At 59.2% G+C, this 27,209-nt stretch overlaps 5 protein-coding genes across 6 annotated transcripts; 3 read left to right on the top strand and 2 right to left on the bottom strand.

Moving 5' to 3' along the window:
• The first annotated feature begins 50 nt into the window (after window positions 1–50).
• WNK4 (WNK lysine deficient protein kinase 4) lies at window positions 51–11,785 on the top strand. Of its 2 annotated transcripts, none has more exons than XM_071728277.1 (20): window positions 51–655; window positions 5,404–5,576; window positions 5,745–5,965; window positions 6,078–6,235; window positions 6,818–6,906; window positions 6,972–7,191; window positions 7,266–7,590; window positions 7,747–7,877; window positions 7,948–8,015; window positions 8,098–8,239; window positions 8,307–8,423; window positions 8,491–8,646; window positions 8,919–8,976; window positions 9,087–9,239; window positions 9,325–9,899; window positions 10,157–10,253; window positions 10,360–10,759; window positions 10,893–11,095; window positions 11,188–11,285; window positions 11,374–11,785. In XM_071728277.1, the coding sequence occupies exons 1-20, from the start codon at window positions 164–166 to the stop codon at window positions 11,389–11,391; spliced, it is 3,894 nt and encodes a 1,297-aa protein (XP_071584378.1). In that variant the 5' UTR covers window positions 51–163; the 3' UTR covers window positions 11,392–11,785. The 2 variants fall into 2 exon arrangements, with proteins under 2 accessions (XP_071584378.1, XP_071584379.1); XM_071728278.1 differs by having other exon boundaries at window positions 11,371–11,785.
• A 182-nt stretch (window positions 11,786–11,967) lies between these two features.
• On the bottom strand, window positions 11,968–12,809 carry COA3 (cytochrome c oxidase assembly factor 3). The gene is made up of 2 exons (XM_071728279.1): window positions 12,572–12,809; window positions 11,968–12,341 (listed from the first exon to the last, which is right to left on the bottom strand). Exons 1-2 carry the CDS (start codon window positions 12,771–12,773, stop codon window positions 12,235–12,237), a joined length of 309 nt encoding a protein of 102 aa, XP_071584380.1. The 5' UTR covers window positions 12,774–12,809; the 3' UTR covers window positions 11,968–12,234.
• A 193-nt stretch (window positions 12,810–13,002) lies between these two features.
• CNTD1 (cyclin N-terminal domain containing 1) lies at window positions 13,003–17,040 on the top strand. Its single transcript, XM_071728231.1, has 7 exons — window positions 13,003–13,311; window positions 13,417–13,492; window positions 13,706–13,880; window positions 14,282–14,444; window positions 14,908–15,052; window positions 15,593–15,689; window positions 15,956–17,040. The coding sequence occupies exons 1-7, from the start codon at window positions 13,158–13,160 to the stop codon at window positions 16,109–16,111; spliced, it is 966 nt and encodes a 321-aa protein (XP_071584332.1). The 5' UTR covers window positions 13,003–13,157; the 3' UTR covers window positions 16,112–17,040.
• BECN1 (beclin 1) lies at window positions 16,899–20,960 on the bottom strand. The gene is made up of 11 exons (XM_071728229.1): window positions 20,670–20,960; window positions 20,512–20,579; window positions 20,373–20,431; window positions 20,004–20,094; window positions 19,767–19,903; window positions 19,293–19,487; window positions 18,935–19,081; window positions 18,352–18,501; window positions 18,208–18,268; window positions 17,645–17,787; window positions 16,899–17,308 (listed from the first exon to the last, which is right to left on the bottom strand). The coding sequence occupies exons 1-11, from the start codon at window positions 20,902–20,904 to the stop codon at window positions 17,140–17,142; spliced, it is 1,455 nt and encodes a 484-aa protein (XP_071584330.1). The 5' UTR covers window positions 20,905–20,960; the 3' UTR covers window positions 16,899–17,139.
• On the top strand, window positions 20,949–25,325 carry PSME3 (proteasome activator subunit 3). The gene is made up of 11 exons (XM_071728232.1): window positions 20,949–21,122; window positions 21,648–21,680; window positions 21,860–21,922; window positions 22,385–22,489; window positions 22,795–22,843; window positions 23,363–23,475; window positions 23,905–23,973; window positions 24,213–24,280; window positions 24,413–24,467; window positions 24,646–24,732; window positions 25,111–25,325. The coding sequence occupies exons 1-11, from the start codon at window positions 21,081–21,083 to the stop codon at window positions 25,189–25,191; spliced, it is 765 nt and encodes a 254-aa protein (XP_071584333.1). The 5' UTR covers window positions 20,949–21,080; the 3' UTR covers window positions 25,192–25,325.
• Window positions 25,326–27,209: the final 1,884 nt, after the last annotated feature.

Below are 27,209 nucleotides of genomic sequence, written 5' to 3'. Positions count from 1 at the left end.
AGGCGGGGGGCGGTAGCCGCGTGGGGGCGGGGCGGGGCGGGGCCGGGGCCGGTGCCGGGGCCGGTGCCCGGGCCGGGGCTCGGCGGTCGCTCCTGGCTGCGGGGCCGTGGCGGCACTAGGTGTGAAGCTGCGCGGGAGCCGCCGCCCCGAGCCGGTCTGACCGATGCTGGCGGCCGAGCCCGCTGCTGGCGGAGCCATGTCCCAGCCCGAGGCGGAGAGGACGGGCGGCGGCTCCGCACCGGAGCCGGAGCCGGGGCCGGGGCCGGAGCCGGAGCCGGAGCCGGAGCCAGAGCAGGAGCCGGGGCTCCCCGGACGGGCCCCGCACCGCAACCGCACCCGGCGGCCCTCGTTGCGTGACTCCCGCCGCGCGTCCTCCCGCTTCAACCGGCGGAGCTCGGCCGAGCTGGAGCTGCTGGGCTACCCGGCGGCGAGCGGAGGGCTCGGGGGGCCGGTGTCCCCGCCACCGGCCGCTGCAGCCGGGCGCCGGGAGCCGGAGGAGACGGAGAGCGAGGAGGTGGAGACGCGGGCGGTCGCTACCTCCCCCGACGGCCGGTTCCTGAAGTTCGACATCGAGATCGGCCGCGGCTCCTTCAAGACCGTCTACAAGGGGCTGGACACGGAGACCACCGTGGAGGTGGCGTGGTGCGAGCTGCAGGTACAGCCCCTGCCCCTGCCCGCTGCAGCGGAGCCCTGCCCGGGGGAGGGAGTGTCGGAAGGGGCACTTGGACCCTTCTCCGTCCCGTTTCCCTGGCGTGGTCAGCCCCCAGCCCTCGGCCCCGAGCCCCTCTGCTTGGGCAGCCGTGCAGGAACCGCGGGGCATCTCGCTGGGGCTGGGGCCGGTCCCAGAGGGCGCAGGGCCCCCGAATCCCCCGTCCTGCCAGGCACATGGGTGCCCCCTCGCCCCCCGGCGCTGTGCCCGTCCCTGCCGGTGCCTCGGCATCACACGGGGCTCTTGGCCCGGGCCCAGGCTCGGTGCTTAACACCCCTGCTCCGGCCCTTCTGCCCATCACGTGCTGTTTTCCATTTGCCTTCTGGCTGCCTGCGCCATGGAGCACACCGGGACACCCGCTCCCGGTGCCAGTCCCGGCTCCGGGGCTTTACAGGTGGATCCATTACCGGTTCTGGGGGCTGAGCTCCTCACTGCCTGCTCGGTGCCCACGACCTTGCAGCTTTCCCCGCGGAAGGGCCGCGGTGCCCCCTCAGGTTCTGGCCTCTGCACGTGTGCCTGTGCCAGCTCTGGAGCTGGCCCCGAGATTTGTTCCGGTAGCCCACGGCGTGCCCGGGGACACGTGTGTGCAGTGAGTCTGGGGCTGGGCTCGCTCGGAAGCCCGGGTGTGGTGTGACCTTGGCGTGCTCTGGCTGCTTGACCTTGGCTGAAGTGGCATCCACAGACACCTGCATGTGGTTTCTGCCATGCCACCAGGGGCTGTGCTGGGAGCTCCCGGACCCGTGGGTGAGCAGTCTCCCCATCTCCTCTCTGCCGAGTCTCTCCTCCATCCCCAGCAGCAGGATGCTAAGAGCAGGAGGCTGAGGGCAGTGGTGAAGGTGTTACCTCTGCAACACTTTCTCCCACTTGTTGCTTTTGATGGATGTGCCTGATCTCACCCATGGAGAGGCACAGGAGAGACGTGCTGTGAGGGTCTCTTTTCTCCTTGGAGCCCCCAGGAAGGGGCTTTGGAGAAGTCCAAAGTCTCCAACAGGCTCCTGAGCTTGGGGTGGCTGCTGCAGAGGGAAGGTCCAAGTCCTTGTTTACACAGAAAAACGTGTCTTGCAAGTTTGTTGTCCTGTTCCTAAAACCTCGGTGCAGCTGAAGGTGGCTGCCGGGGCTGGGTCCTGGAGTGGCTGCAGCCCAGCAGTGCAAGGAGAGATCCTGAGATAGCCGTGGGTGATTTCTGAAGGGGGTGATGGCAGAAGGTGAGGGCTTGGGCCCCTGCCTGCCTCCCCAGGTTGCACAATTCCTTCAGATGCTGCCAAGAGCCAGCTCGGCTTCCTCTCTAACTCGACCCCCAGCTCTGTCCAGGTGCTCCTGAGGTCCATTTGAGTCCCAGGTCCCTTTGGGGAGGGGGAGACGTGCCAGCCTGCTGCTGGCAGCATCTTCTCTGGATGAGTCAGCCGTGCCAGGCTCTTCCCTCCTGGCTGGCTCCGTGTCCCTCCCTGCAGGTTTCAGGCCCCGCTGCAGACGTGCCCCAGCCCCCCGTGCCAGCAGCAGGGCAGACCTGGCAGCATGGCTTGCTCCCTCCCCTCCTGCTTGTCACTGTGGCTGGGCTGTGGGGACCCTGTCCCCACCTCTGACTATGCCAGAGCAGCTCCTGAATGTCCCTTGGGGCTGGATGTGGTCCCTGGACCCATCCTACAGCCCAGGCAGGGGCCACGGGGAAGTGGGATTTAGTTTGGCAGCAGTGTGGGCAGGGAGTGTGGGTAGGGGGTGCCCACGATGTGCACAGACAGCTCTAGTGTGAGGTGGCTTCTGGGGGGACAAGGCTGCATCTCCCACTGGAGGAAGGGACCACAATGGTCCTGTGCCCCAGGTCCAGCAGACACACTCTGGGCCAGCACAGGCTGGAGCCATGAGAGCTGCTCTCTAGGCCCACGGGGAGCTGGTGGGGGATGTGTGTGGAGAGACTGAGCTCCTGCCAGGTACTGTCCCATGAGTGTCCCACTCTGCCTGGCAGACCTGGCCCCTGGCACAGCCTGGCTGTAGCTGAGACCCCTCGAGGGCTGGGCAGCCCCATCCTGCTCCTGACCCCAGTGCTTGTCCCCTTATCACTTCCCCAGCCCCTCTGCCCCACCCAGTATTCAGCCCTGTCCCACTGGCTGCTCTTTATCCAGTGTCTCTTGTCCTAAAATCTGTCTCCCACGAGGGCTGAGAATACAGAAAGCAGACTTTTAAAAGTTTGTTTTTTTCAGCAATCATGCAAAGAATCAGACACTGTGACACAAATACAGGATTTGGAACCGCAAATAAAAATGGTTGTGGTTCTGCCCTTTTAAAAATAGCTTTGTCCTGTGTCTTTCACAGTTCTCCTTTTATTGCCTTTCAATTCTAAATGAATACCTAACCTCAGCCCTGACCTGTTCCGGTCCAGAGAGCTGTGTCCAGCTGCTGTGACAGCTCCTGGTCCCAAATCCCAGCTCTCTGTGCTGTTCTCACCTTGCTTGTCCCTCTCTGGTGCCTGGTGACCTGGAGGCCCTTTTTGTCTATCCCCTGCCTTCCTGTGGGACTCCTCTGGGGACCTGCCCATCCCTGTCCTCCTGTGCCACTGCCCCCCATCCTGAAGGCAGCGTCTGTCTGTGCCTCCTGCCCGCACCCCACAGCCCTGCCACGACCTGTTTGTGCTTTCCAGCTTTAGACTGGGGACTGTTTCTGTTGATAGGTGCTGTGAGTGCTGGGGAAGGAGGAAGCAGGGAGGAAACCAGAGGCCCGGAGCAGGATTGAGCTGTAAATACCTGTCCAGGAGTGGTTTTCCTGTGGGTCCCCTTGGGGGTCCCTGTGGGTGGGAGCAGCCTGGTTGGTGGACACTGCCATGCCTCCCCCAGCTCCCTGGCCCAGGACAGGCAAGCAACCTGCCCCAGCAGCTGCAGGGCACCTTTTTTCCCAAATTCATGCGTCTTCACAAAATCCTGCCCATCACATGCCCACCCTGTGCTGTGGCTGAGCCTGGCAAGGCTCTGGGGCAGCACCCAAAGCTCAGCCCCCCTAAAGCTGGGAGCTCTGCCTGATCAAGAGGGGATCGACCATGGACACTTGGGAAGTTTTGCTTGATGGGGGTCCCGTGGGCTTGGGAATGTGAGCACTGCTGCTTCCTCACACTGGGGACAGCCTCCTGCTGCAGGGGTGAGACCATCCTGGGCTGCCATGCCCAGCCCTGCCTCCTGTGCTGGCCTCAGCTCCTGCTGCTGGCTGTGCCAGGCTCCCCGGCAGCCAGCTCCTGGCTCACAGGATGGGGCTGGACTGCTGCCACCCCACTCCTTACCCAGCACCATGTCCCCAGCGTCCTCCCCTGCCCTGTGCCAGGTGCTGCCAGGGAAGGACGCGGTGTCCCTGCCCACCAGTGGGGCTCTGCTGCCAGCCCTGCCCACCCCCCGCCCCATCCCTGGGGGAGCAGTGGCTCTGCTCCCCGCTGCTGGTGCTCGGTGAGTGGGAAGAGTGTTGGGCGTGGGGTCGGCTGCTGCTTTGGTTGTGCAGCAGGAACAGAGCCAGGCAAGCCCCCAGTCCTGGGGGATGAGCTTGTACCCCCCAGGCTTTGATCTGGGCTCCCTGATCTCATGCCAGGAGTTCTGCCTGGGGCTGGGGGTGGCTGTGCTGGTGTGACTGCTCCAAGCAGCTCTTGCTGAGCTGGGGGAGCTGTGGCCACTGTGACCCTCCCCACCCCTATTCGTGGCCCATGTCAGTGTCCCCTGTACCCCTAAAGGTTTGTGGGGTGCAGTGAAGCCTCTGGGCTGGGGGGCCAAGGGGGCTGAGGGTGCCACAAGTGCTGGGCAGGGCAGTCGGTGTGCTGCTGGACTGCTCAGGAGCTCGGGCTGCTGTTTTCCTCCTCGGGTATGAAAGGTCCCATTCATCCCCTGCAGCAGAGCTCAAGTTCTCATCTGGGCTGAGCCGGGTCCCTGAGCGTGTGTTAAAAGCAGAGGGGATTATGGAGTGGCTCCAGCCCGGCCATGGGGCCAGCTGTGATGCAATGAAAATATTACAAAAGCTGCCTGGGCTGATGGATGGTGGCTGCCAGCTGAGGTGCTGAGTGTGGTTCTGGCAGTGCCATATGGTGGTGGGACCTTGGTGGCTGTGGGCGGCGGCTCCTTGGCCCTGACAGGGGTCCTGGCTGGGTGTCCCCCAGCTCTGGACTGGCCCAGGCCTGGGCTGTACTGGAGCCATGGAGGAGGATGCTGCCCCTGCCTCGGCCCCAGCACTCTCAGCTGCCTGGGCTCAGGGCAGGACCCAGGTCCCTCAGGGTCTATCTGGCCGGGTCCCCTCCTCCTGCTGATGGGACCGTGTCCCTCCAGGACAGGGGGTCTGTGCCCTCCCTGCTGGCCCCAGCCCCAGCTCTGCTCAGTGCCCGTGTCAGCACTTGGCTTCAGTTTCCACTTTAATTAACTCGAGCAGGAGGAACATGGAAAAACCTGGGTTGGGGCCTCCCCCGCCTGCTTTCCCCAACAAAGGCCCCATTGAGGCTGTCCCGGCACGCTGCCACACCAGAGCCCTGCTGGGAGCCAGAGGTGCCCGGGCAGGGGACAGAGACCGTGGTCTGGGACCCCCAGCCCCACCTGAGCCCCTGGGCAGTTCTGACTGGGGCCACGGCAGCCCCTCCCGTGTGCAGGGAGTGGGGATGAGGATGTGAGGGTTCCCCGTGAGCCAGGGCATCCTCTGCACCCACCGGGGACCCCTGACCCCCCTGCTGGCTCCTGCAGACACGGAAGCTGTCCAAGACGGAACGGCAGCGGTTCAGTGAGGAGGTGGAGATGCTGAAGGGGCTGCAGCATCCCAACATCGTCCGCTTCTACGACTCCTGGAAGTCAACCATCAAAGGCCAGATCTGCATCGTGCTGGTCACAGAGCTCATGACGTCTGGCACCCTGAAAACGTGAGCAGGGACCCCCAGGTCCCGGGGTGTGCAGCGAGGGGATGGGACCCCTGAGGTGGTGGGGAGGTGAGGGACGGGTCTGCACCCCCTGCTTGGGGACTTGGTGCAGGTATTTGGCTGAGGATTGGGGCTGGGGTGTGGGGCTGAGCCCCATGGGTCCCCCGACAGGTATCTGAAGCGGTTCAAGGAGATGAAGCTGAAGGTGCTGCAGCGCTGGAGCCGGCAGATCCTCAAGGGGCTGCATTTCCTGCACACCCGCTCACCCCCCATCATCCACCGTGACCTCAAGTGTGACAACATCTTCATCACGGGCCCCACCGGCTCCGTCAAGATTGGAGACCTGGGCCTGGCCACCCTCAAGAGAGCCTCCTTCGCCAAGAGTGTCATAGGTGGGGTCCTGGGGGTGTCCCAGAAGGGTCCCGGTGGGCTCACAGCAGCTCCGTGGTGGCAAAGGTGGGGAGTCGGTGCCCCAGGGGTGCTGAGCCCCACTGCTTCCCCCAGGCACCCCCGAGTTCATGGCACCAGAGATGTATGAGGAGAAGTACGACGAGGCTGTGGATGTCTATGCCTTTGGGATGTGCATGCTGGAGATGGCCACCTCCGAGTACCCCTACTCCGAGTGCCAGAATGCTGCCCAGATCTACCGCAAGGTCACCTCGGTGAGCAGCCCTGGGCTGGGGTGACACTGCTGGCTGGGGCCACGGCCACAAGAGCCAGAGTGAGGGTTGGTTGGATGTGGCTGCTCCCTGCAATGTGTCCCCTTGCAGGCTGTGCGATGGGCTGGGTGGTGTCAGGGTGCTGTGCTGGAGTGTGGGGCTCATGGTGGGCAGAGGGGCTGCAGCTCAGCCAGACCCTGTGTCCATCACATGGTCCCAGGTGCTGCTGGAGTGTTAATGGGGTGGAACAGGAGCCACTTGGCTCAGCCAGCCCTTGCCCCAGGCACCACGGCTGCCCCAGCCTGTCTGGGCTGGCTCCTGCCTGCTGGGGTGGAAACGTGGAGCCCCAGGGAGCCCTGGTCCCAGTTACTGTGGCCGGGCCAGCGGGGTCCTGAGCTGGGAGCCCCGTCCCCATGTATCCCTGCTGCTGGTGGGGCAGTGCTGGGTGGCACTGGGAGCTGTGGATGCCCAGGGAATGTTTGGCAGCACCATGGCATCCCAGGGGTTCAGCCTTGGGCCCTGGAAACCTAGTGCTGTGGCAGGGTCTGGCACAGGACCCCTGTCCTGACCCCTGTCACCCACCAGGGCCTGAAGCCCAGCAGCTTCTACAAGGTGAAGGTGCCAGAGCTGAAGGAGATCATCGAGGGCTGCATCCGCATGGACAAGAACGAGAGGTGAGGACAAAGTGGGGGGCCAGGGGGAAGCCCCCTGGCCCCAGGCTGAGCTGTGCTCTCTGCAGGTACACCATCCAGGACCTGCTGGAGCACTCCTTCTTCCAGGAGGACACAGGGGTGCACGTGGAGCTGGCTGAGGAGGACGACGGCATCAAGTCTGGGCTCAAGCTCTGGCTGCGCATGGATGACACAAAGAAGCTGCACGGCAAGTACAAGGACAACAACGCCATCGAGTTCCTCTTCGAGCTCTACAAGGACGTGGCAGAGGAGGTGGCCCAGGAGATGGTGGGTGCAGGGATGAGGGACCCTGGCAACCATGGGATCCCTGCACCCCAATGCGACCACCCCCTCCCTTGCAGGTGGTCCTGGGCTTTGTCTGTGAGGCTGACTACAAGCTGGTGGCCAAGGCAGTGCGGGACCGCGTGGTTGCCATCAAACGCAAGCGGGAGAAGCTGAAGCGCGCTCAGGACGTGCAGTCACCCGCCGAGCCGGAGCAGCCACCGGGTGTCCTGCGGCTGCTGGAGGACCTCAAGTCCCCGCTGCCACCCGGGGTCCCTGCGCCCACCCCGGCCACCCCTGGCTCTGGGGACTCCATCTTCAGCAGCACCTTCCTCCCAGAGCCCGAGGAGCCCGAGGCTGACCAGCACTTCACCTACCGGCACACCAGTTACTCCTCGGCCACCTGTGCGTAGGCACTGGGTGGGGGGACAGCGGGAGGGGGGCGAGAGGTGGGAGGAGGGTGGGTTCCTTCTGTGCACCCAGCCCCACAGCTGTTCCTTGGGGGCGTGAGGTGGGGAGGGGGCTTATTCCAGCCATGCTCACACAAGTGCTCCTCCACAGCTGACTGCGAGACCGACGGCTACCTGAGCTCCTCGGGCTTCCTGGACTCCCCTGACCTGGCCCATCACAGCTTCTCAGCAGGGGACCCCGCCAGCCCCCCACCCACCCGCCCCGTGCGCTGTTTCCCCACGGTGAGCAGTGCCCCATGGGGCTGGGGTCAGGGTGGCTGTGGCACCGCTTGACACCGTCCTGTCCCCACAGAGCATCGCGGTGCAGCTGCCCCCCGAGCGCCTGCCCCCCGCCAGTGGATTCTCCTCCCCAGTGGACAGGTGAGGCTGGGGGGGCTGGGCGGGGGCTGTGGGGGCCAGGAGTGGTTGTGCTGATGCTGAGGTGCCCCTGGGGTTGCTGCAGCTACGCCTCGGATGTGGCATCTGGGATGAGTGATGGCTACGAGGGGCTCTCAGCCAGCGAGCGCAGCACCGAGCTGCCGCCCAAACGTGTCCCGGGGAAGCTGCTGCGGCGCCGAGCCCGGTCCAGGCTGCGCATCACCAATGTGAGTGCCAGGGTGCTGGGTGGGCAGGTGGGTGCTGCCAGGGCTGAGCTGGTTCTGCTGCCCGCAGATCTCCGACAAGAACGACCGGGTGGTGGAGTGCCAGCTGCAGACCTACAACAACAAGATGGTGACTTTCAAGTTCGACCTGGATGGGGACAACCCAGAGGAAATCGCAGCTGTCATGGTGAGCAAGGAGTGGGGGTGAGGGTCTGCCCAGTCTGCTGATTGCTGACCAGCCCCACTGCCCCCAGGTCCACAACGAGTTCATCCTCAAGTCAGAGCGGGATGGCTTCATCCACCGCATCCGGGATATCATCCATCGAGTGGGGACCCTGCTCCGCAAGGACGGGCGTGCTGCCACTGAGCTGCCCGAGAGCCCCGAGGCTGAGCGTGGTGCTGGCAGCCCTGTGAGTGGGGAAACCACCAAGGTGGAGGGGGATGGGGGTGCTGCCAGGCTCTGGGGAACCCGGCAGGGAGAGGGGTGGGTGTGGGTGCCCCAGCCCTGTGTCCGTAGCTCCAGGTCACTTCCCCACTCCTGTGATGGGTTGCGTTGCCCCCCTCTCCAGCAGAGCTGCCAGCTCCTGTCCCCACAGGCAGTGGGGCTGAGGGCCAGCAGGGATTTAGCTCAGTTTGTTGGGGGTCTCTGCCCTAGTGCTGGGCTCAGCCGTGTCCCCCTCAGCAGGTGGACCTGAAGCTGCAGGAGCTGTCACGTTCCATCTCCTCCTCCTCACTCAGTGGTACGTCTCTCCCTGGTGTGAACCCTTCCTGCCCTCCCAGGGGGTGACATGGGGTCCTCGGGGGCACATCCTGCCCCGGCTGAGCATTGGCTGTCACCCCTGTGCCACAGACTTGGGCTGCACCAGTCCCAGCCTCTCTGTCCAGTCCCCCATCCTGCCGTCACTGAGCAGCTCCCCGTTGGAGACCGACCCCGGCAGCCCCGTGGAGCCACCGGCACCTCCATTCCCTCAGCTGCAGCCGGTGCCGCCGGGCTCCCCCGCAGGTACCAGCCCTGGCCAGGCACCTCTGTCCCTCTGGCACAGGGCTCATGGCGTGGGGGGATGCCCTTGACACCCGTCTCTCCGCAGGCTCCCTCCAGACCTGGCCCCTTGCCTCGATGGCTCCCTCCTGGCTGACAACCTCGCCGGCATTCCCACAGACCCCCCCGAGCACCCCGAGGGGTCCCGTCCCCCCACCCCCACCCCAAGCCCTCCTGGCCCCGCTGCCACTTCCCACATCCCCTGTCCCCAGTGGGCCCAGCAGCCCCCCGAGCCCCCCTGTCACCAGCACGCCCTGGTCCCCCCCTGCCCCTCTCCTGTCCCTGGCCAACGTCTTCTCCCTGGCTGTGATGAGCATGGCCCACACGCTGCTGCCCGCGGTCTACTCCATCGCCAGCTCGGGCAGGTACCTCTACCCCCCGGTAGTGCCACGGCCACAGACCCTCGCCGTGGGGTCCCCACGTTTCACCTACCCTGACCCTGCCAGCATGGCCAAGTCCGCCCCAGCCGGTGGTGGGACCCTGGTGTCATCGGGGGTTGATGTCCCCACTGCCGGGGGGGCCCTGCCCTTCCCTTCCCCGGCCCCACTGAGCCCCCCAGGCAGTGAGGCTGCGGGGAGCCCCCTGCCATCACCCTCTGTGCCAGGAAGCCCCGAGGGCAGCACGGTGAGTACAGGAGTGGGATGGGTGCCCCAGGGCTGCTGGAGGAGGGGGTCAGCACTGGAGCCTGGGTTGTCACTGCAGACGCTGCTCTGGGATGGGGCAGGGAGTCCCATGGCGTGGGGAGTCCCTGGGGTGAGAGGGTTGGGTGGGTGGTGGGTCCTGGAGTGTGGGAGGGGCGGCAGGGGGAGACAAGGGGATGTGGGGATCTCGGGGTGGATGTGGGGATCTCGGGGTGGGGCTGAAACACTTGGGTGCTGCAGGTGCCTCCCAGCTCCCCCAGACCCATCCACCCGCTCATCGTCTCGGAGTCCCCGGCCCCCGGCATGCCCAGGGCCCGGTTCTCACCCGTCAGTGAAGGTGAGATGGCAAAGGGCAGGGGCTGCACCAGAGCACTGCGACCCCCACCCCCCAGCGCCCCCCCCCTCCCACCTACCTTAACCCCACCCACTGCCTCTGTCCCCAGCAGGAGCCAAGCCCCAGATCCTGGGCCGGTTCCAGGTGACACCGACCAAGGACATGGCCGTGACCTCCCCGGTGCCGGGCGACAGCGAGGGGGAGCAGCTCGGTGTGGAGCCAGCAGTGAGGGGTTCCCCCCCGCCCGCTACCCCCCCCAGCAGCTCGAGCAGCGACACGGACTCGGTGCTGGAGACGGTGGAGCGGGGCCCCGAGGCCGAGGAGGGGACGGCGGCACCGGTGGAGAGCGACCGGGAGGGCCCCGGGGAGGAGGGCGGCGAGAGCGCTGCCCCGGCCATCGTCAGCCAGGTCTGGCTGAGCTACTCCCGCAGTTTGCCCTACCTGAGCAGTGATGACACCGAGAGCGAGGACGAGGAGATCTGGGAGGAGCTGCAGAACCTGCGGCAGAAGTGAGAAACCCCACGGAAGGAGGGCAGAGAGGGGCCTGGGGGATCTGTGCCCAGGAGGGGGGGCACACAGCACAGGGTGCCCCTTTCCCAGAGGCCCTGGCTCAGCTCTCAGCCTCCCTCTCCTCCCCCCCAGGCACATGGCGGAGGTGCAGCTGCTGCAGAGCACTCAGAAGAAGGAGATCGAGGAGCTTTACCTGCGGATGGGGAAGCAGCCACCGCTGGGCATCGTCTCCCCGGCCGCCATGCTCTCCAGCCGCCAGCGCCGCCTCTCCAAGGGCAGCTTCAACCCCTCCCGACGCAACAGCCTCCAGCGCCTGGAGCTGGCACAGCCCACAGGTGCCGGCCCCGCTCCCTCGGAGCTGGGGGTGCAAGGGGACCCCCGGGAGGGGGGCACAGCCCAACCCTCTGCTCTGTCCCCCCCCCCGCAGGCATCATGCGCCGCAACTCGCTGAGCGGCAGCAGCACGGGCTCACAGGAGCAGCGCCTCACCAAAGGGGTCACCTTTGCCGACGACCTCGGCCGCCTGGTAAGGGGCAGGGGGGGTTTAGGGGGTGGTGGTCCTGCAGCCGGGACCCCCGGCAGCCCCCGCTCACCGCTGCTTCTCTCCCCAGTAGCCGGCTGGCCAGGAGTGACACCACCGAACTACCTCATCCAAGTGCCTGCTGCCCCGGGGGGTGAGAGACAGAGACCCCCCCTACGCACCCCCTGCCTGCCAGGAGGGCAGCACCAGCCCTGGGTGCCAACCCCGGGGACCCCCTGTCCCCCCCTCTCCTCCCAGTACCTGCCACCTCTGCATCAGAGGGTGGGCGGGCCGGCCCCCCACTCGTCCCCCCCATCCCTGTCCCCATGCCTGTCACCAGCCCCTCCTGCCACCACCCTCCATGGCTTCACTCTGAGCTGAACCCGTGCAGGCAGAACCGGGCCCTGGGCCGAGCAGAACAGCACCTCAGCTCCCTGCCAGCAACTGGGCTTTGATACAAACTGGTGTCTGCAAAGTGTTTTCATAAATATGAATTAAATAACTGATGGAGGCTGTCTGTGTGGTGTAGACCTGGGGACACTGTGGGCTCATCATCAATTATGACCAAAAAATAAAAAATAGAGTGAAACAGAAAATTCCCCCATCTCAAGAGATGCCTGAGCAGGAAATGAGATCCTGAGCTGGGCTATGGGCATCAGCTGCTTCAGCACCAGGCACTGACACAGACTCCAGACAGGGTGTTTATTGAGGAAAAGGACGAGCACCCAGGCACCCCTGCCCCTTCCCGGGGCAGCTCTTTTCCAGAGACCCCTCAGGGAAGGAGGCCCTGCCTGCAGGGGGACTCCCGGTGCACATCCCGGGGCTGCACTGAGTGCTGTGCAGGACCAGAGCCCCGCGGGCGGCTGCTCCGTGCTCAGAGCCGGGTGCCCTCCGGTGCTCAAGGCCCCTCTGTGCCTGCTCAGGGTATACCGGGGCCGGGCTGGGCCGTCCGTGCTCAGCTTGCTGCAGTCTCTGCCCTCGCCCGGGCCCGGGCTGCTTCGGCTTCCTGCTCCAGGTCATCCAAGAACCGTTCCTGGGACACCGAGTAGAAGGTGTAGCCGTCTGGAGGGCGTTGAGGCAAACAGCGGCTGCAGCGCCTCCTTCCCTTTCTCCTTTCCCTTTCCCCTTTCCTTTTCTTTTCCCTTTCCCTTTCTTTTCCCTTTCCCTTCCCCTCCCCTCCTTCCTCTTCCCCTCCCCATTTCTCTTTCCCTATCTCTTCCCCTTTCCTTTTTCCTTTCTCCTTTCCCTTCCCCTCCTTTCCCCTCCCGCCTCTCCCCGTCCCCTCAGGATACAAATGCCGAAAGTCACCGCTCCGATCCCGAGCGCCAGCAGCGCGTTCCGGCTGCGGAGTCTCCGCTGCAGAGCGCGGTATCTCTGAGCCTGCTCCACCTGCGCCATGAGCCGGCGCTGCTCGGGGCTCAGCCCCGGTTCCCGTGCGGGGTCGATGCGCTGCGCGAACGCCGCTTCCCCTCCGGGTTCCCTCGGCGCCGCCATCTTCCCCGCCGCCGTTTCCGCGCAAGGCGTTGACGTCACTTCCCCGTGACGTCACCGCCGGGGCGTGGCGACGCCTGCGCGCAGGGGCGTCGAGTGATTGGGCGGGGCCTGTGCACGTGACCAGGGAGGTGTCAGGGTGGGGCCGGGGCAGCGCTGGGGTTGGGTCCCGGTCCCGGTCCCGGTCCCGGTCCCGGTCCCGGTCCCGGTCCCGGTCCCGGTCCCGGTCCCGGTCCCGGTCCCGGTCCCGCCTGCTCCTCCTCACCCAGAGCCGCGGGGCTCTGAGCCCCGGCACAGCCCCAGCAGGGTCTGGGGGCTCCTCCGACCGCTGGGAGGAGGCGTCGGGGCCTTCGCTGCAGCCGCTGGGGCCGCGGCCCCGCCCGCTCCATGGGGTCCCGGCGCCGTGAGCCAGGCCCGGTGTTTGGGAAGGTGGCTCCCGAGATCCTCGAGGATTCGCTGATCCTTTTGGCCACGGAAAACCAGCGGTACCTGAGCCGGCTGCCGGGGCAGGCCGGGTGCTTCAAGGGGCGGCAGATTGTGGGTGAGGGTCCGGGCTCAGGGGCTGCGGGGTCCTGGGAACAGGCACGGGGCTGTCATGAGCTTCAGCACTGCCTGACTGCCCTGGTTTTGTTTTTTTCTTCTTCAGAATTTATATTCCTTTTGTCTGAAAAATGGCACTTGGACCTCTCAGCAAGGTACCAAGCAGTGGAATTGCTTGAAAGGTAATAAACACCCTGGATGTTGAGTGTCTCCCTCAGATGGTTGCACTGTGCCTGCTCTGTAGCACTTGTTCAAACAATTTATGATGTTTTTGTGTGTGTAGAGCTTTGTCTCTTTAGTCATTAGATTCTGTATTCTGCAGAACTGCTTTTCTTCTGTTTTCCTTAGCAGAACTGTTCCCTGAGCAATTGTGCTTTTTGTTCAAAACATTTCAGGTTTATGATCAAGCAAGTAGAGCAAATCTGTAATTCCTCCAGAGAGAAAGTTAAAAGCTGTGAAGGAGGAGGAGGCAGCAGCTGGAGCTCTCAGGAGGATCAGATCTATGAGACATTTGTCCTGCGACTCGTCTCCTGTGTTCAGCTTGCCAGCAAACTTTCCTTACACTACAACGTGAGCCAGAACAACCTTTTCCTGTCACACTTTCTAGCAGGGTAGTAAACTGAGTGGTACATTGGTCCCTCTTAAAAAAAATGGGCTTCCTCTTTGAAAGACAACGGTGATCGTGAAACACTGAGACGGAGCCCTAAATACCCTCTGTTTGGGGAAGTCTGTCAGGAAGTGTTCCCAGTGCTCTGGTTGTTGAACACTGTGTGGCTGGAGGCTTCCCAGCTGCCTGGGAAAGGTTTGTGGAGAAAAGGAAACCTGCAGGAAGGAAAAGTGGGAGCTGAAAACAGGAATCCAAGGGGTGGGTGAGCAGCAGCAGCCCCGTGGTGGCTCAGTGGGCAGGAATGTGCTTGGAGCTCAGCAAGGGCTGTGTTGCCTAGAAGAGAATTTCTTTTTTTCCTCCTCAGATAGTTAACAGTGACATGGCTTTAAAATTTCTGCAGTCCTTGAAATACTCATACACCAAACAGGAGCTGCTGGAGTCAGAGCTTCTGGTCCTGAAAACTCTGCACTTCCAGATCAATGTCTCAACTCCTTTGGCTTATGTGGAATTGCTTCTGGAGGTTTTAGGTGAGAGCACTACTAGGAGGGAATGGGAAAGCACTTTTTACAACTAATAGAGCTGTTGTTGCTCTGAACCAAAATGCCTCATTTTCCAGGTTTTTATGTGAAAATTTTCAGGCTGTCCAGAGCTTTGCTTTTCTGATGAGAAAAGCTTTGTCTTGAGCAGAATCTGGTGAATGTTGCTGGACAACCAGTCATGGCTCAGCCAGTAAAAGAGTTCACAATCCCCAAAAGCTTGTGAGGCCACTTTCTCTGCAGTGAGTTACCATTTCCTGTGCTGAGATCCAACAACCTGGGTGTCAGAATGAGTGAATTTACACTGAAATCGGGAAAGCTCATGGTGTGAGGCAGCCTGTGGTATCAGAACCAAAAGGGCAAGTTGTCACCAGGAATCTGCATCCCTCTGATTTCTTTCTGGTCAGTTGAGTGACCAAAATGTGTGGCTGATGGTGTCTGATCCCTGTGCCAGGACACAACGGGTGCCTGCTGCCTGCAGAGCCCCTGCATCAGGTGTGTGTGCAGCTGCTGGACTTCTCCTACCTGACCCGGGACAGCATCTATGACACCTTGCTGAAGATGGCCATTGAAAATTCCACACCCAACAAACTCCAGGTGTAAGTAGCTCCTGTCACTATTGCTTAAAATCAGTTGAAACCAACCCCATAAAAATCCCTTGTAAACAGCAGTGCAGTTCCTCTGACACTGTGTTAAAAAAACAAGACAAAAAAACCATCAAACATTAATTTCAGGGGTTGTTTCTTGATTTAATATACCAGAGTGGTATATTTAATATTATATATTTAATGTATTTAATATATTTAATGTATTTAATGTATTTAATATATTTAATGTATTTAATATATTTAACGTATTTAATGTGTTTAATGTATTTAATATACTTCATATATTTAATATATTTATATTAATATTTAATATACCTGTTCAGAGTGGTGTGCTTCACCACGTTTGCCAAGGTTCACTTACTAATAAAAAATCCATCTCTAGCACTGTGAGAGCCAACAGTCCAAGTTTTGGGCTTTACCTGGACTGGAGGAGGAGCTGTGTCCCTGGGCTGTGCAGTCATTGCAGACGTGGGGGGTTTGAACTGTAAAACTTGCTTTGTTTTGCCCCAGAAGATGCTTTTTCTTCTGCAGAGCCAAGTTTTTGACAGTAAAGGAGGATTTCATGCTCCTGGCTGTGGGAATCATCAGCACCAGTGTGTTCATACAGGACCCTGTGCACTGGAGGCAGGTACAGTCCCTTCAGAGCACCTCAGCACTGCCTGGAAACCTGTGGGTGTTGTTGAGGTGTTTGAGCACAGCCTCTTGCAGGTGGTAGAAGCAATTAAACAAAAAAATACCAAAAAAAATCCCCAGAGCAGAAAAATCAAGCAAACAAACGTGTCAAAGAGCCTGTAGTGTGTGCCAGGGGAGCACCATTGTTCTCTTTAGATGTTCAGCATGTCTGTGCACTCACATCTCTGTTGATTATCTGGTTTTTGGTGGTTTTTTTTTAAGGTTGTGGAGCACTTGAACTCCATCACAGGCATCACAGCACGGAGCATCCTGGAGCTCTCCTCTGCAGTGCTGGAGCACATTGTTGGCAGTGCCCCACTGGAGCAGCACTGTAGCAACAGTGGAATGAGAGCTCCCAAAAACAGAGTTGTGACTTAAACAGAACCCCCTCCTGTGGCCAGGGGTGCAGCAGCAAGCCACGACGCTGCTGGGAACAGCTCATCCTGCAGAGGGCACCCAGCCTGGGTTTTTTTTTTTTGTTTTGTTTTGGTGTGGAAAAGCTCATCCCTTCAGGCAGTGCTGTGAGGGGAGCACAGGAGCATTCAGAACTCTCTTTCAGCTCTAATTGCAGCACTGGGAGAGCTGCATCTCCTAAGTTGTGGAAATATTTTTTTTTCTTTTTGAGTATAAAGCTCTGAGCTGTGTTTTGAGGAGGCAGCAGCGTGCCTGGTGCTCAGCTGCAGACAGGGATGTGCCTCCTTTCTCCACTTGCTGGTTTTTACTAAACCAGTAACTCCCTCAGGCAGCTGCTGCAGCCAGGCTGGTTGCAGAGTCCCCTCCTGTGCCCACGGGGTGACAATGGCTGTGGAAAGGACACAACTCCCAAAAATGTCATAACAGAAGGATCTTCAGCACCTCCTGGGAGCATCCTTGCTCTGTTTTATTCTTTGTGCCAGGACAGGCTGCAGGCAGTGTGACACACACTGAGTATCAGAAACCAGAACCAAACCCTCAGTTCAGCACCACAGATAAGTGCTGATGTGACTTAGAAAATATTTTATTTTAAAGTGCAGTCCCTCTGCAGTGACCCAGCAGAGCCTCCTGCACCTTGCTCCCCATGTTTGAAAGATTTTGCTTCTCTAAACTGTGTGAAGCTGCAAGAGGAGTGCCAACCCCCCCAGTGTGCTGAACTTGGACACACATCATCACACCTGTACACCCCAAATTTAACAGTTGATTTATTTATTATTATTATTATTATTATTCTGTTCAGCTCAACGATATAACTTTACATATTGCTTTTCTATATACTACTTGAAATAATGGTATTTTAAATAAAGTGTCTTGTGGATTTTTGGTATTGTAAACATTTTGTACTGGTTAATATTAAGAGACATCTTAAAATTTTGACTTTCTCCAACAAAAAGCAGACACTCCACAGCTGCCAGGACGAGTTCTTTGCACAGTTACTTGTTGTAGAACTGGGAGGAGACCCAGGCCAGACCCCACTTCAGGTTTGTTAACATGAATTTTAGTGCTTTTGTCCATTGCTCCTCGGAGTTAAATTGTGTTTTAATCGAGTAAGAGCCACCACTGCCACCTGTGTCTTCAATCTTTCCTTTCTCCACATCCATCCTGCAGCACACAAAAGCTGTGGTTAGTGCATTGGTATTGCAGGAGTTTGACCTCAGTGTGACCCATAAAATTTGCCTGATGTTACTGTTACTCTTTTTATCAAGGAAATCTGGCAAAACTCAGATTGTCACCTGAGGAATCAGCTTTAAATTGCAATCAACTGAGAGCGTGTGGCAATCCTGCCTGTGATAGGAGCAGGGATGGTTCCTAAGGACAGGACTGAACCAAGCAGGGCTCTGGGCTGCTCCAGAGGTTGGTCAGTGCTGTGTGGGGCTGTTACACTGATCATGTGCTGTGCTCAGGGGTTATTTTGGGGTGTTTTACAGCAATGCTCACCTGTAAGGCAAACAGAACCTGGTTTCACCTTTCTCCACTTCCTCTTTAAACTGCTGCACACAGTCCAGGAAAGCCACCATGGCATGATCAAACTTGTTGTCCCAGAAGAATCTCAGGCCTCCTGAGCAGTACAAGGGGAGCTCCTGGAAGAGAGATTTGTCTCAGGCACCCCCGGAATGCCACTTCAGGGATGGTCACTGCAGCTCTTTGGTCTCGGGCAAGGCTTAAATTTGTCACAGGATACCTAGGACTGGTTTGTGGCACAGGGTAAGTGTGCCATGGTTTGTGGTGAGTGCAGGCTGGGGTTCCTGTCACCAAGTCACCCCAAACAATGCTATCTCCCTGTGGCCAGCTGCAGTGCCCAAGCCCAAGGGTCCTCCTGTTTTTCTCACTGCTGGATGGCAGAACGAGTGGGTTGATGTGAGGCGACTGTATTTGAAGAGCTGGGCAGCGAGCTCTCCTGTCCCATGGGTTCATTGAGCCTGGTTTTGTGTCCTGGAGTGTGACCAGAGCTCTGTGGCTCTTGGGGTCAGTGTCCTCTGGCAGCACAGGAGCTCTCTCACCTTTGATTTGTCCGTGAGGGACTCCAGGTACGAGTGGTTGCCGTACGGTACCAAGCGGTATCTGAAAGGAGTGGCAGGGTCTGACTGTACCCAGGTCACACTGTGAAGTGTCAGGTATGAAATGTGTGTTCTGTGCCCACGTACCTTTGGAACTTGAGGCCCATTTTGTTGGCCAGGGCATGGAGCAGCAGCACTGTCTGCCCCCAGGCAGCATTGATCTCGTTCCATTCCACGGGAACGCTGGGGAGACGGCCCAGCCTGAAGTTGTTTATTGTGCCAAACTGCCCACTGTGCCTGTCCCAAAGGGAGTGACAAATCAGCACCTGGGGCAGGCACAGGCTCTGGCACACAGCCAGAATGTACAGAATACATACAGCCAAAGCATGGGCCACCTACAGAATACATACAGTCAACCTACAGAATACACCTGGCTCACCAAACAAAGAAGGGGCTGCAGGTTCTGCTTAGAACGTGCACAAATGCCAGCCACTTGTTCTCTTTTTGTGACAAGAGTTCATAAAAAGAACCAAAACCCCCAAACCCCAGCCACACACCCTGTGAAGTTGGATGTTGGGAGTGTTACAGGTGGCCACATGCAGCAGCTCCTGGTTTGTTCTTAGGTAAGCAGGACCTGCCTAGCACCCCTCTGGTGAAACTGAGGATAATTAACCAATCCCACACTGCTGGTTTGCTGAAAACTGACACAATATCCCAGTGTTTCCATTACCAGATGTGGAAGGTTGCATTGAACACGTTGGTTTTCTTTAGTTTATCCAGCTGCATCTGGGCATAGCGCATCTGGTTGTCCACACTCTTCAGCTCATCATCCAGCTCCAGCTGTTGCCTCTTGAACTCACAGTACTCCTTCTGGTACCTTTCCATAAAAGCAAGGCAAGAAATGCTGAGTGCAGGCTTTACAGAAGAGCCACAGCTCACACAGTGTGCTGGGTTTCCTTGGTCTGGCCACATTCAGGTGAGCAAAGACCACGGCACTCACATTTTGGCATTCTGGCATTTTTGGCATTTTGGCATTCTGGCATTACCTACAGGCTTCTCCACATGATAACTTCATTTGTTTTACTCACTGAGCCTCCTCCTGCTCCAGTCGTTCAGCCTCTGCCCGGACTCTCTCAAAGTCCTCAGCCACGACCTTGCGGTTCTTCTCCACGTCCTCCAGCTCCTGGATCAGCTGCTCTTCCTCCAGTGCAAGTTCCTTCAGTTCTGTCTGCAGCTTCTCCTTATCGTCCTCGTTCATTTGTTCCAGGATCTCCAGACACCTCCTAAAGCAGAGTGACAGGACTACCAAGAACAGGGATCCTGGGAAGCCCCCAGCAGTGGTTCCTGACTCCGTGACAGCCTGCAAGACGTCAGCAGCAGAGCAAGAGGGACCCTGAGCTCACAGGCACCTCCCTAAGGCTGAGCTCTCCCCGTTGATGCTGCACCATGAGTCAGGTCTGCACAGAGAGCAAGCTGCAGGCAGGGCTGTTACAGACCACGGGGAGCCCAGGTGAAGGGCTCCAGCCTGCAGCAGCTCTCGGGTGCCTGGGGAAATCACTCACTTGTAGTTCTGGCACTCGTTCTCAGTGATGTTGAGCTGTGTGTCCAGCTGGTCGAGCAGTGTGTCAGTGCACTCCTCACACAGGGGGTGATCCACATCCGTCTGCCCCGACATGATGTCAAACAGGTCACCGGTGACCTGGGGGAGAGCTCACCCTCAGCTGGGGGAAACCCAGGGCTGGCAGCATGGTCACTGCTCCCCCAGCCAGCCCCCCAGCACCTCCTGATGTAACCAGCACCTTCAGTCTGCGGCTCAGGTTCTCCATGGTGCCGCCATCCGAGGCCTCTCCGATCAGGGTGAAGCTGTTGGCGCTTTCGGTTGACATCATCCTGGGGAGGAATTTTAGGGAGAGCTGAGAGCCGGGACCCGGGCAGCCCGTGCCAGACCCACGACTGGGTCCCCTGCTCCCCGCAGGAGGCACCGGGGGGAACGGGGCAGCCGCGTCCCAGGAGGGCGCCTCGGGGTCTGCCCGCAGGTTGGGGTCTGAGGGGGCCGTTCGGGGGAACCGGGGATCCCTCGGGGCGGGACCGCCGGGGTGATAGGAACCGGTGCCTGCCGGTGCCTCCGCTGAGCGCCCCGCGGAGCCGCCCGAGGGCCGCGGTCGTACCTGGCTGGCGGGATGAACCTGCGGGACACGCCATCCTGCCGGTTCTCCGCGAAGGCCTCCTGCGGGCGAGGGGACACGGTCACCGGGAGCCCGGGGAAGCCGCCGCCGCCGCCTCCGCCCCTCCCACCCCCCGCCGTACCTCGGTCAGGGCGCTCTCCTCCTCCTGTGCCTCCGCGGGCCGGGCCGGTGCGGCGGTCAGCAGCGGGGCTGCGGGAGAGGGGAGGGAGGGGTGAGAGGGGGGGTGAACCGGGCCCAGGACGCGCCCCGCCCGGCCCGGCCCGGTCCCGCCGGCGGTACCGGTGAGCTCCTGGATGGTGAGGCGGTCGAGGATCTTGAAGGAGGTGTCGAGCTTCAGGGGCTGGCTGCAGCGCTGGCAGACGAAGCTGACCTGCGCGGTGCAGGCGGGAACCCGCCCGCCCTCCATCGCCCCGCTCAGCCGCACCACCGAACCGCCATGGCCGCGCGGCGGAAGTGACGCAGCGGCGGGGCCGGGTCCTGGCAGAGCCGCGGCCGCCGCCGCCGCCGCCGCCATTTCCCGGCTCTGAGCGGTCAGGACCCGGCGGCGCGTGCGCCCGCGGGGGAGCCGGGGCCGTCACGTGGGCGGCGGGCGCGCGCGGCATTGGCGGGCGCGGGACGTGAGGTCACTTCCGGTGGCGGCGACGCCGGCGGAGGGGCAGGCGGCAGCGCAGACCCCGCACCGGCCCCGCCATGGCCTCGCTGCTGAAGGTGGACCCGGAGGTGAAGCTCAAGGTGCGCCGCTCCCCGCCGGGATTCGGGGTGGGCGCGGGGCGGCCTCGGGCATCTCCCGGCCCGCTCTCTGCTGCCGGAGGTAGCGCGGCCCTCCCGGCCCCGCAGCCCCGCTCTGCCCCCCGGCTCCGGCTCCGCAGCGCGGGAGGGCGGGGGCGGGACGGGACGGGACGGGGCCGCTCGGTGGCTCTACCCCAGCGGCCTCCGGCCAAGGGCGGGCCCGGGCGCGGTGGCTGCCGCTTTCTGCCCCGCAGCCGCTGCTCGGTTTTTTTCCGTTTCCCCGTGGCCCCGGGCCCGTCCCGCAGCTTGCGGAGCTTCCTGGAGCGCAGCCCGCGCCGCGGGAGCTGCTGCTGTGTCTCCTGGCAGCTCCTGCTCGGTGCTTATCGGTTCTTCCAGCTCCCGGGCGTTTCTCTCCGGGCGGAGCTGCCCCCGTTCCGGCCCCAGCTGAGCTCGGGGCGCAGAGCTCGGCTCCCGCTGGGCCCCGCGCTGAGAGGGCGGCTCCGGATTGTTGTTGTGTTCCTTCCCCAGGTTGATTCCTTCAGGGAGCGGATCACAAGCGAGGTGAGTGACCCCGGGATGAGGCCCCGTGCCCGATGGAGGCTCCGGGCTGGATCGTGTTCCGTGGCCTCGTCCTTTCCCTGTGGCTCAGCCTGGTGCTGGGCTCAAGCTCTGCCCCCTGTCCTGTCGCTGGACAGTCAGGGGTTTTGGTGTTCTCATTTTACCTGTTCTTCCTCTCTTAGGCTGAAGATCTGGTGGCAAACTTTTTTCCAAAGAAGCTGTTAGAGCTCGATGGGTTCCTTAAGGTAAGGACACCTTGTTCTCTGCCTCCTTTCTCATTTCCAAGCTGTGTGGGGGAAGGAATGTGGCCACTCTCGTCCTGTGCACCTCCTTGTGCCCAGTGGTGGCTCCCATGTGTCTGAGTGCTGCCAGCTCTGGACAGGGTGCTTCCTTTTCCAGTTTTCTTTGCGTGAGCACCACATTTATCTCCCCTGCACGTTCAGCAGCTCCAGGCCGTGGTCCTGCAGAGGCTCAGTGCTGCAGACAGTTGATAGCTTTGATCACAGCCTGGAGCTGGCAGCAGCTCCTGGGTGGAGGGAGTTCTTGTTGCAGCCCTATTGTTAAACATGTTTTTTTCATTCATTCTTGTTTCATCGTTGGATAAGGGGGAGGCCTGAATCTTTTTGTCTTCGTGTTGGGTTTGATGCAGCAGAATTCTTCAGTTCATGATTGAATTAAAAAAAAAAAAAATCTGATTTATTTTCTAGGACCCTATCCTGAATATTCACGATCTCACTCAAATCCATTCAGACATGAACCTCCCAGTGCCTGACCCAATTCTCCTCACAAACAGCCACGATGGACTGGATGGGGTAAGGTTTCTCTCTTGGCTGCCATCCCTGCTTCTGTTAATTAGAACTGCATGGCTCAGTCTGTGCTGGAGTTAGGATATTGCCATTCAATAGCAGACTATGGCTCTCTAAAGGCTTTTAGGGATGGGATTCTTGAGCCTGGGAAGTCTGCTGGAGGTATTGCTGTGCTCTGTCACCCATCCTTGATTTTGTAGATTACTTAGAAACCAGGAGCACAGCAGAGGCTCTAAAGTTTTTCTTGTTTCCTTTGCGAGCCCCTTGCAGCTTACAACTAGTGTGTGAGTAAAACATTTTGTATATTTTAGCCAAATATGAAAAAGAGGAAGCTGGAAGATCGTGAAGAGACCTTTCAGGGTAAGAGTCCACACATCTCTTGTGTTCCTGCCCCGAGCTCTGGGGGAATGAGATCACCTGAACCCCACTCACCCTGTCCCAAGAGCAGCTGCTGCTCTGCAGGCTTCTTCCTGCAGCCTCTTAGAGCCTGACCTACAGACCTTCTGTATGGAGGGGTCAGATTACACCTCTTAGAAGCATAATTAGGGCTTCTCTGGTAGACATAAGTGGTGCTTGATTTTGAGCCTGGCCTGCTGACAGAGGCAGCTGCTCCCCCTCTGGCTCTGTGCTAGAGCTCTGTGCAGGAGCAGCAGGAAGATCCTTTGTGCCCATCCTAGAGCTTCCTCAGCTCTTGTTTCTGCTCTGTGTTCTGTGTTTCTCCTTCCCTGGTGGTCACTGCTGGTGTCCCCTCAGGGCTCTGTCCTTCCCCTCCTGTTAGCTGTGCCCTGGCTCAGTGCCCACTGCAGGGAACGGGGCACTCGGTCTGATCCCCCCTTTCCTGCCTGGGCTGATGCCTGGTGTTGTTTCCCCATCCCAAAGGTACCAAAGTGTTTGTGATGCCCAACGGGATGCTCAAGAGCAACCAGCAGCTGGTGGACATCATTGAGAAAGTGAAGCCAGAAATCAGGCTGCTAATTGAGAAGTGCAACACGGTGAGCAGAGGCTCCAGAGCCAGAGCTGCTCGGAGGGGAGGGAAAGGCAGGGTCCATGGTAGAGTGTCTGGGAGGTGAGTGGAGGGAAGGGGTCACCTGGGGAGCTCTGGAGTTCATCTCCTGAAGGAGGAGGATGTCTGTTACTCTGGCTCCATTCTTGAGGCTTTTCTTCATCCTCCTTTTGCACAGTCACAGCCACCTCCTGAGAGCTTCCAATGGGAAGCTGTGCTTGTGCTGGCTGGTGTGGCACCCCAGCCACGTGGGAAGTGATCTCTTCAGAAGTGTTGCATGAGACTGAAGGGGCTGTAGGAGTTTATCATGAACTGCATGGCAAAGGCAGGGTCTTGTGGGGCTTTTGGTAAAGCTTTTGAGAGAGGTCCCTCACTGGAGGTGTTGGTGTCGATCAGTGTTGTGATCTCTCCATTGCAGGTGAAAATGTGGGTGCAGCTTCTCATCCCCAGGATAGAAGATGGAAACAACTTTGGTGTTTCTATTCAGGTGAGACACTGCTGGCTCTACACCCTGCTGTGGAGGAGAGCTCTGCTCCAGGGACACGGATCTCCTGGGTTCCTCTGAATCTTTTGTTTGATGACATCCAGCAGCTGCAGTCTCAGGATCTGTTTTGCTTTTAAAACCCAAACCTGAGCCTGATGTGGCACTGCTGAGACATTGCTCTCCAAGCCTGGAAGGCCAGCTGCAGTCTCATAAATCCAATGGCTTCCTTTTCTTCCCTGCAGGAGGAAACAGTTGCTGAGCTTCGAACTGTGGAGAGTGAGGCAGCATCCTACCTGGACCAGATCTCTAGGTAGGCATGAAAGATCAGATTTTGGGTTTTCGGATCCCTTTGGAAAAAGTAAGGTGCTTGGGGAATGTCCCCCAGCTTTCCAAGGGCAGCTTGGGCCTTATCTGACCTTCAGTCTCTTGCTTTCCCTACCAGATACTACATCACAAGAGCAAAGTTGGTGTCCAAAATAGCTAAGTACCCTCATGTGGTGAGTACACGGGGGCTGCTGTGCTACATTCTCCTCCTTCTTGGGGATCTTTTTGCCACTTTGTCGCTGTCTTTTTTGAACTGGGGGATCTGGGGGGGGGGGGGAGCAGAGTGGGAGGGTGTTCCTGTGCAGGGCCTTGGCATGGTGGGTGTGAGGCTGAGCTGTGTCTGCTCTGCAGGAGGATTATCGCCGCACGGTGACGGAGATCGACGAGAAGGAGTACATCAGTCTGCGCCTGATCATTTCAGAGCTGAGGAATCAATATGTAAGTGAACAAAAAATGGAGCTCCTGTTGCTCCCTGTGCAGCAGCAGAGAGAGCCCTGCAGGTCCTGCTGCTGCTCCCCACGAGCACATCCTGGCAGGAATCCTCTCTCCTTGCTGCTCCGCTGCCTCTCTGCTGTCTCGTAGGGGTGCAGGTGTTTCCTCCCGAGGAGGAGTGTAGCACAAAATACTCCTTCCACAGTGGTGGGAAGCTCAGAGGCAGTGGTTTCTGTGAAGTCTGGCACTTTATCTTCACTGGGCAGGGGCTGAGCAGGGTGCCACAGTGAGCTGTGCTGCTGCTGTAGCCAGTGCTCCTTGTGAAAGCTGAACCCTGGGTGAGTTTACCCTTCTTGTCTTAAGTCCTGTTCTCCCTTTTCACAGGTCACTTTGCATGACATGATCCTTAAAAACATTGAGAAGATCAAGAGGCCTCGGAGCAGCAATGCTGAGACCCTCTATTAAGTGTCAACGTTTGAACTTGAGAACTGTTCAGTCAACTCCAGACCGTCATTGCCTTGGTTTGTTACATGACTATCGAGATGGGAAACTGGCTGGAAATAGTATTGCATTCTTAGTTAAACTCTAAAGAAATTCTTGCCTAGTTTTGTGATTGGTTTTGTTCAGGTCTCAGGAGCTCTCCCTCCCTCTATAACTGATAATGAGAAGGTTGTGGTGCTTTGGGGTGCCCTGGGAGCTACTACAGTGAGAGCATCAGCCAGGCAAGAACATTCCTTCATGCCTTTTGTCCTACCTGAGTAGGAACGATGCTAGAGACCAAGCCCTTGTCCTGTCCCATCTCTTGGCTGGAAGCTGGACTGGGCTCTCTTGGGGGCAAAGCCAGCCCGGGGGGGTGTGGATGTGCAGCTGCCCCTCTCCACTCGTGCTCTGCACTGACCAACTGCAAGGATGGGGACCCTGCCCCTCTGGGATGGTGGCAGCAGCCGTGCTCCAGGGCCACCAGGCTGTCTGTGCTCCTTTTCTGGCTCTGCAGAGCCTGCCCTGGCAGTTCTGGTCAGATCTGTGCAGAGCACCAGGTGGTGCTAGAGCTTGGGCTGGTGCTCTCCTGGCTGGTCCCGAGCTCAGGTGGCTCCTGCTCCTGTTTTACCATTTGATTAGAGCCACTTCCCTGGCTAACACCAACCTTACTTCCCATACATCCCAGTGCCCCATCAGTGTGAGGTGCTTTTTGCCCTGCTGAGAGAGGGAGGGCTGTAGGTCCCATCCTGAAATCCCAGTAGTCCCCAGGGTGGTCACCCCAGACCCACTGGTGCTTGGGGTGAGGGTGGCTGCCAACCCCCAGTATCCCTGCAGACCTGGTGGTCTTTTTCCCCCCTAGAGGGCACACTCCTGTGCCTGGTGACTCCTCTAAGCTGCCAGAACATTTCATGGTCCATTACAAACCCCTTTGGAAATGACTGGTTGTGTTGCATCAGTTTTTGTGTGTGGCAAGTGGGCCCATAACGCTGCAGGCTCCAGAATTCTCTTATTTATAGTATTTCTACTTAAGTCCCCTATTCAGGGAACACGAAATCATTTGTTTCAGGAACCTCACTGTTTCCTGGGTCTTGCTGTTACACCCATATATTCTTATTGTGCAGTAGCCTTAATAGTTGTGTTACCCTCATTGTAACAACAGTGACAAATGGAATGAATTTTCTCCCCCCCTCCCTGCCCCCTTTTTTTTTTTTTTTTTTTTTTTTAAACTTTGTTTTTGTTCCTCCTGCTTCCACACCTAAGAGCCACGTTGTCTCTTGCTGGTTTCCCAGGGATTTCCCCAGAGTGTGGAGGGCTGCTGGCCCTTGCTTTAGACTCTTCTGTTGTTGTTTGTAGTAAGTCAACTCTTAGTCTTCCCGCTAATAAATATTCAGTAACAAACCAACCGTGCTCTGGCTGCTGTCGGGGAGCAGCACTTCCCCTTGTGTTCCTTTGTATTGGTTCCTTTAAATTTGTTTGGCTCTCTCTGCCAGATGAAAGTTATGTAAACCTTTACCATGTCAAGAAATTAAAATAAGGTACTTGGAATTCTTTTAAGGTAGCCCCTTGTGTGTGATACCGAGCTCTAGGCTGTGCCGTGTTAACCTCTGTGCTGGTTCCTCCTTCCTCACCCCCAGCTGCTCCCTCCCTGTGTTCTTGCTCCTCTCCTAGGCAGCTCTGAGCTGCTCCAGGGTGTTTCTGCTCCAGTGTCCAGTCTTGTGCCAGGGTCTTGGGTTCCATGTGGTCTCTCCCACCTCAGCCCCAGTTGTGGGACTCATGGGGTTGCAGTTAAAACAGACACCAGGGATGTGTGTGGTGTTTCCTGGTGCCCACAGCCTGGGCCATAGCAGCCCCAGTGCCTCTGCCCAGCCCGGGCCTGCAGTGCAGTCCTGGGACCAGCACCTGGATGTCACCCGGGTGTGCTGCTCCCTGCAGGTGTCACCGAAGGAGTTTGTGGCTGCCCGGGCACCGCTTGGCGCTTGCTCCGCTTCCTCTCGTGTCCGCTG

This window comes from Heliangelus exortis, chromosome 29, assembly GCF_036169615.1.
Source record: "Heliangelus exortis chromosome 29, bHelExo1.hap1, whole genome shotgun sequence".
Lineage (NCBI taxonomy): Eukaryota > Metazoa > Chordata > Aves > Apodiformes > Trochilidae > Heliangelus > Heliangelus exortis.
Note: the sequence above shows the minus strand (reverse complement) of the source record. Positions and strands in the feature narration are given on the sequence as shown.

Excerpts from the sequence above, each read along its gene's own strand:
- PSME3 (XM_071728232.1), top strand. The coding sequence starts at position 21,081 with ATGGCCTCGCTGCTGAAGGTGGACCCGGAGGTGAAGCTCAAG. Across the intron at positions 23,476-23,904 it reads TAATTGAGAAGTGCAACACG|GTGAAAATGTGGGTGCAGCT; the intron begins GTGAGCAGAGGC and ends TCTCCATTGCAG. Across the intron at positions 23,974-24,212 it reads ACTTTGGTGTTTCTATTCAG|GAGGAAACAGTTGCTGAGCT; the intron begins GTGAGACACTGC and ends TCTTCCCTGCAG.
- CNTD1 (XM_071728231.1), top strand. The coding sequence starts at position 13,158 with ATGGGGTCCCGGCGCCGTGAGCCAGGCCCGGTGTTTGGGAAGGTGGCT. Across the intron at positions 14,445-14,907 it reads ATTGCTTCTGGAGGTTTTAG|GACACAACGGGTGCCTGCTG; the intron begins GTGAGAGCACTA and ends TCCCTGTGCCAG. Across the intron at positions 15,690-15,955 it reads ACCCTGTGCACTGGAGGCAG|GTTGTGGAGCACTTGAACTC; the intron begins GTACAGTCCCTT and ends TTTTTTTTTAAG.
- BECN1 (XM_071728229.1), bottom strand. The coding sequence starts at position 20,904 with ATGGCGGCGGCGGCGGCGGCGGCCGCGGCTCTGCCAGGACCCGGCCCC. Across the intron at positions 20,580-20,669 it reads CACCATCCAGGAGCTCACCG|CCCCGCTGCTGACCGCCGCA; the intron begins GTACCGCCGGCG and ends CCTCTCCCGCAG. Across the intron at positions 19,904-20,003 it reads ACCTGAGCCGCAGACTGAAG|GTCACCGGTGACCTGTTTGA; the intron begins GTGCTGGTTACA and ends GCTCTCCCCCAG.
- WNK4 (XM_071728277.1), top strand. The coding sequence starts at position 164 with ATGCTGGCGGCCGAGCCCGCTGCTGGCGGAGCCATGTCCCAGCCCGAG. Across the intron at positions 6,236-6,817 it reads TCTACCGCAAGGTCACCTCG|GGCCTGAAGCCCAGCAGCTT; the intron begins GTGAGCAGCCCT and ends GTCACCCACCAG. Across the intron at positions 7,192-7,265 it reads AGGAGGTGGCCCAGGAGATG|GTGGTCCTGGGCTTTGTCTG; the intron begins GTGGGTGCAGGG and ends CCTCCCTTGCAG.
- COA3 (XM_071728279.1), bottom strand. The coding sequence starts at position 12,773 with ATGGCGGCGCCGAGGGAACCCGGAGGGGAAGCGGCGTTCGCGCAGCGC. Across the intron at positions 12,342-12,571 it reads AGCGGTGACTTTCGGCATTT|ACGGCTACACCTTCTACTCG; the intron begins GTATCCTGAGGG and ends AACGCCCTCCAG.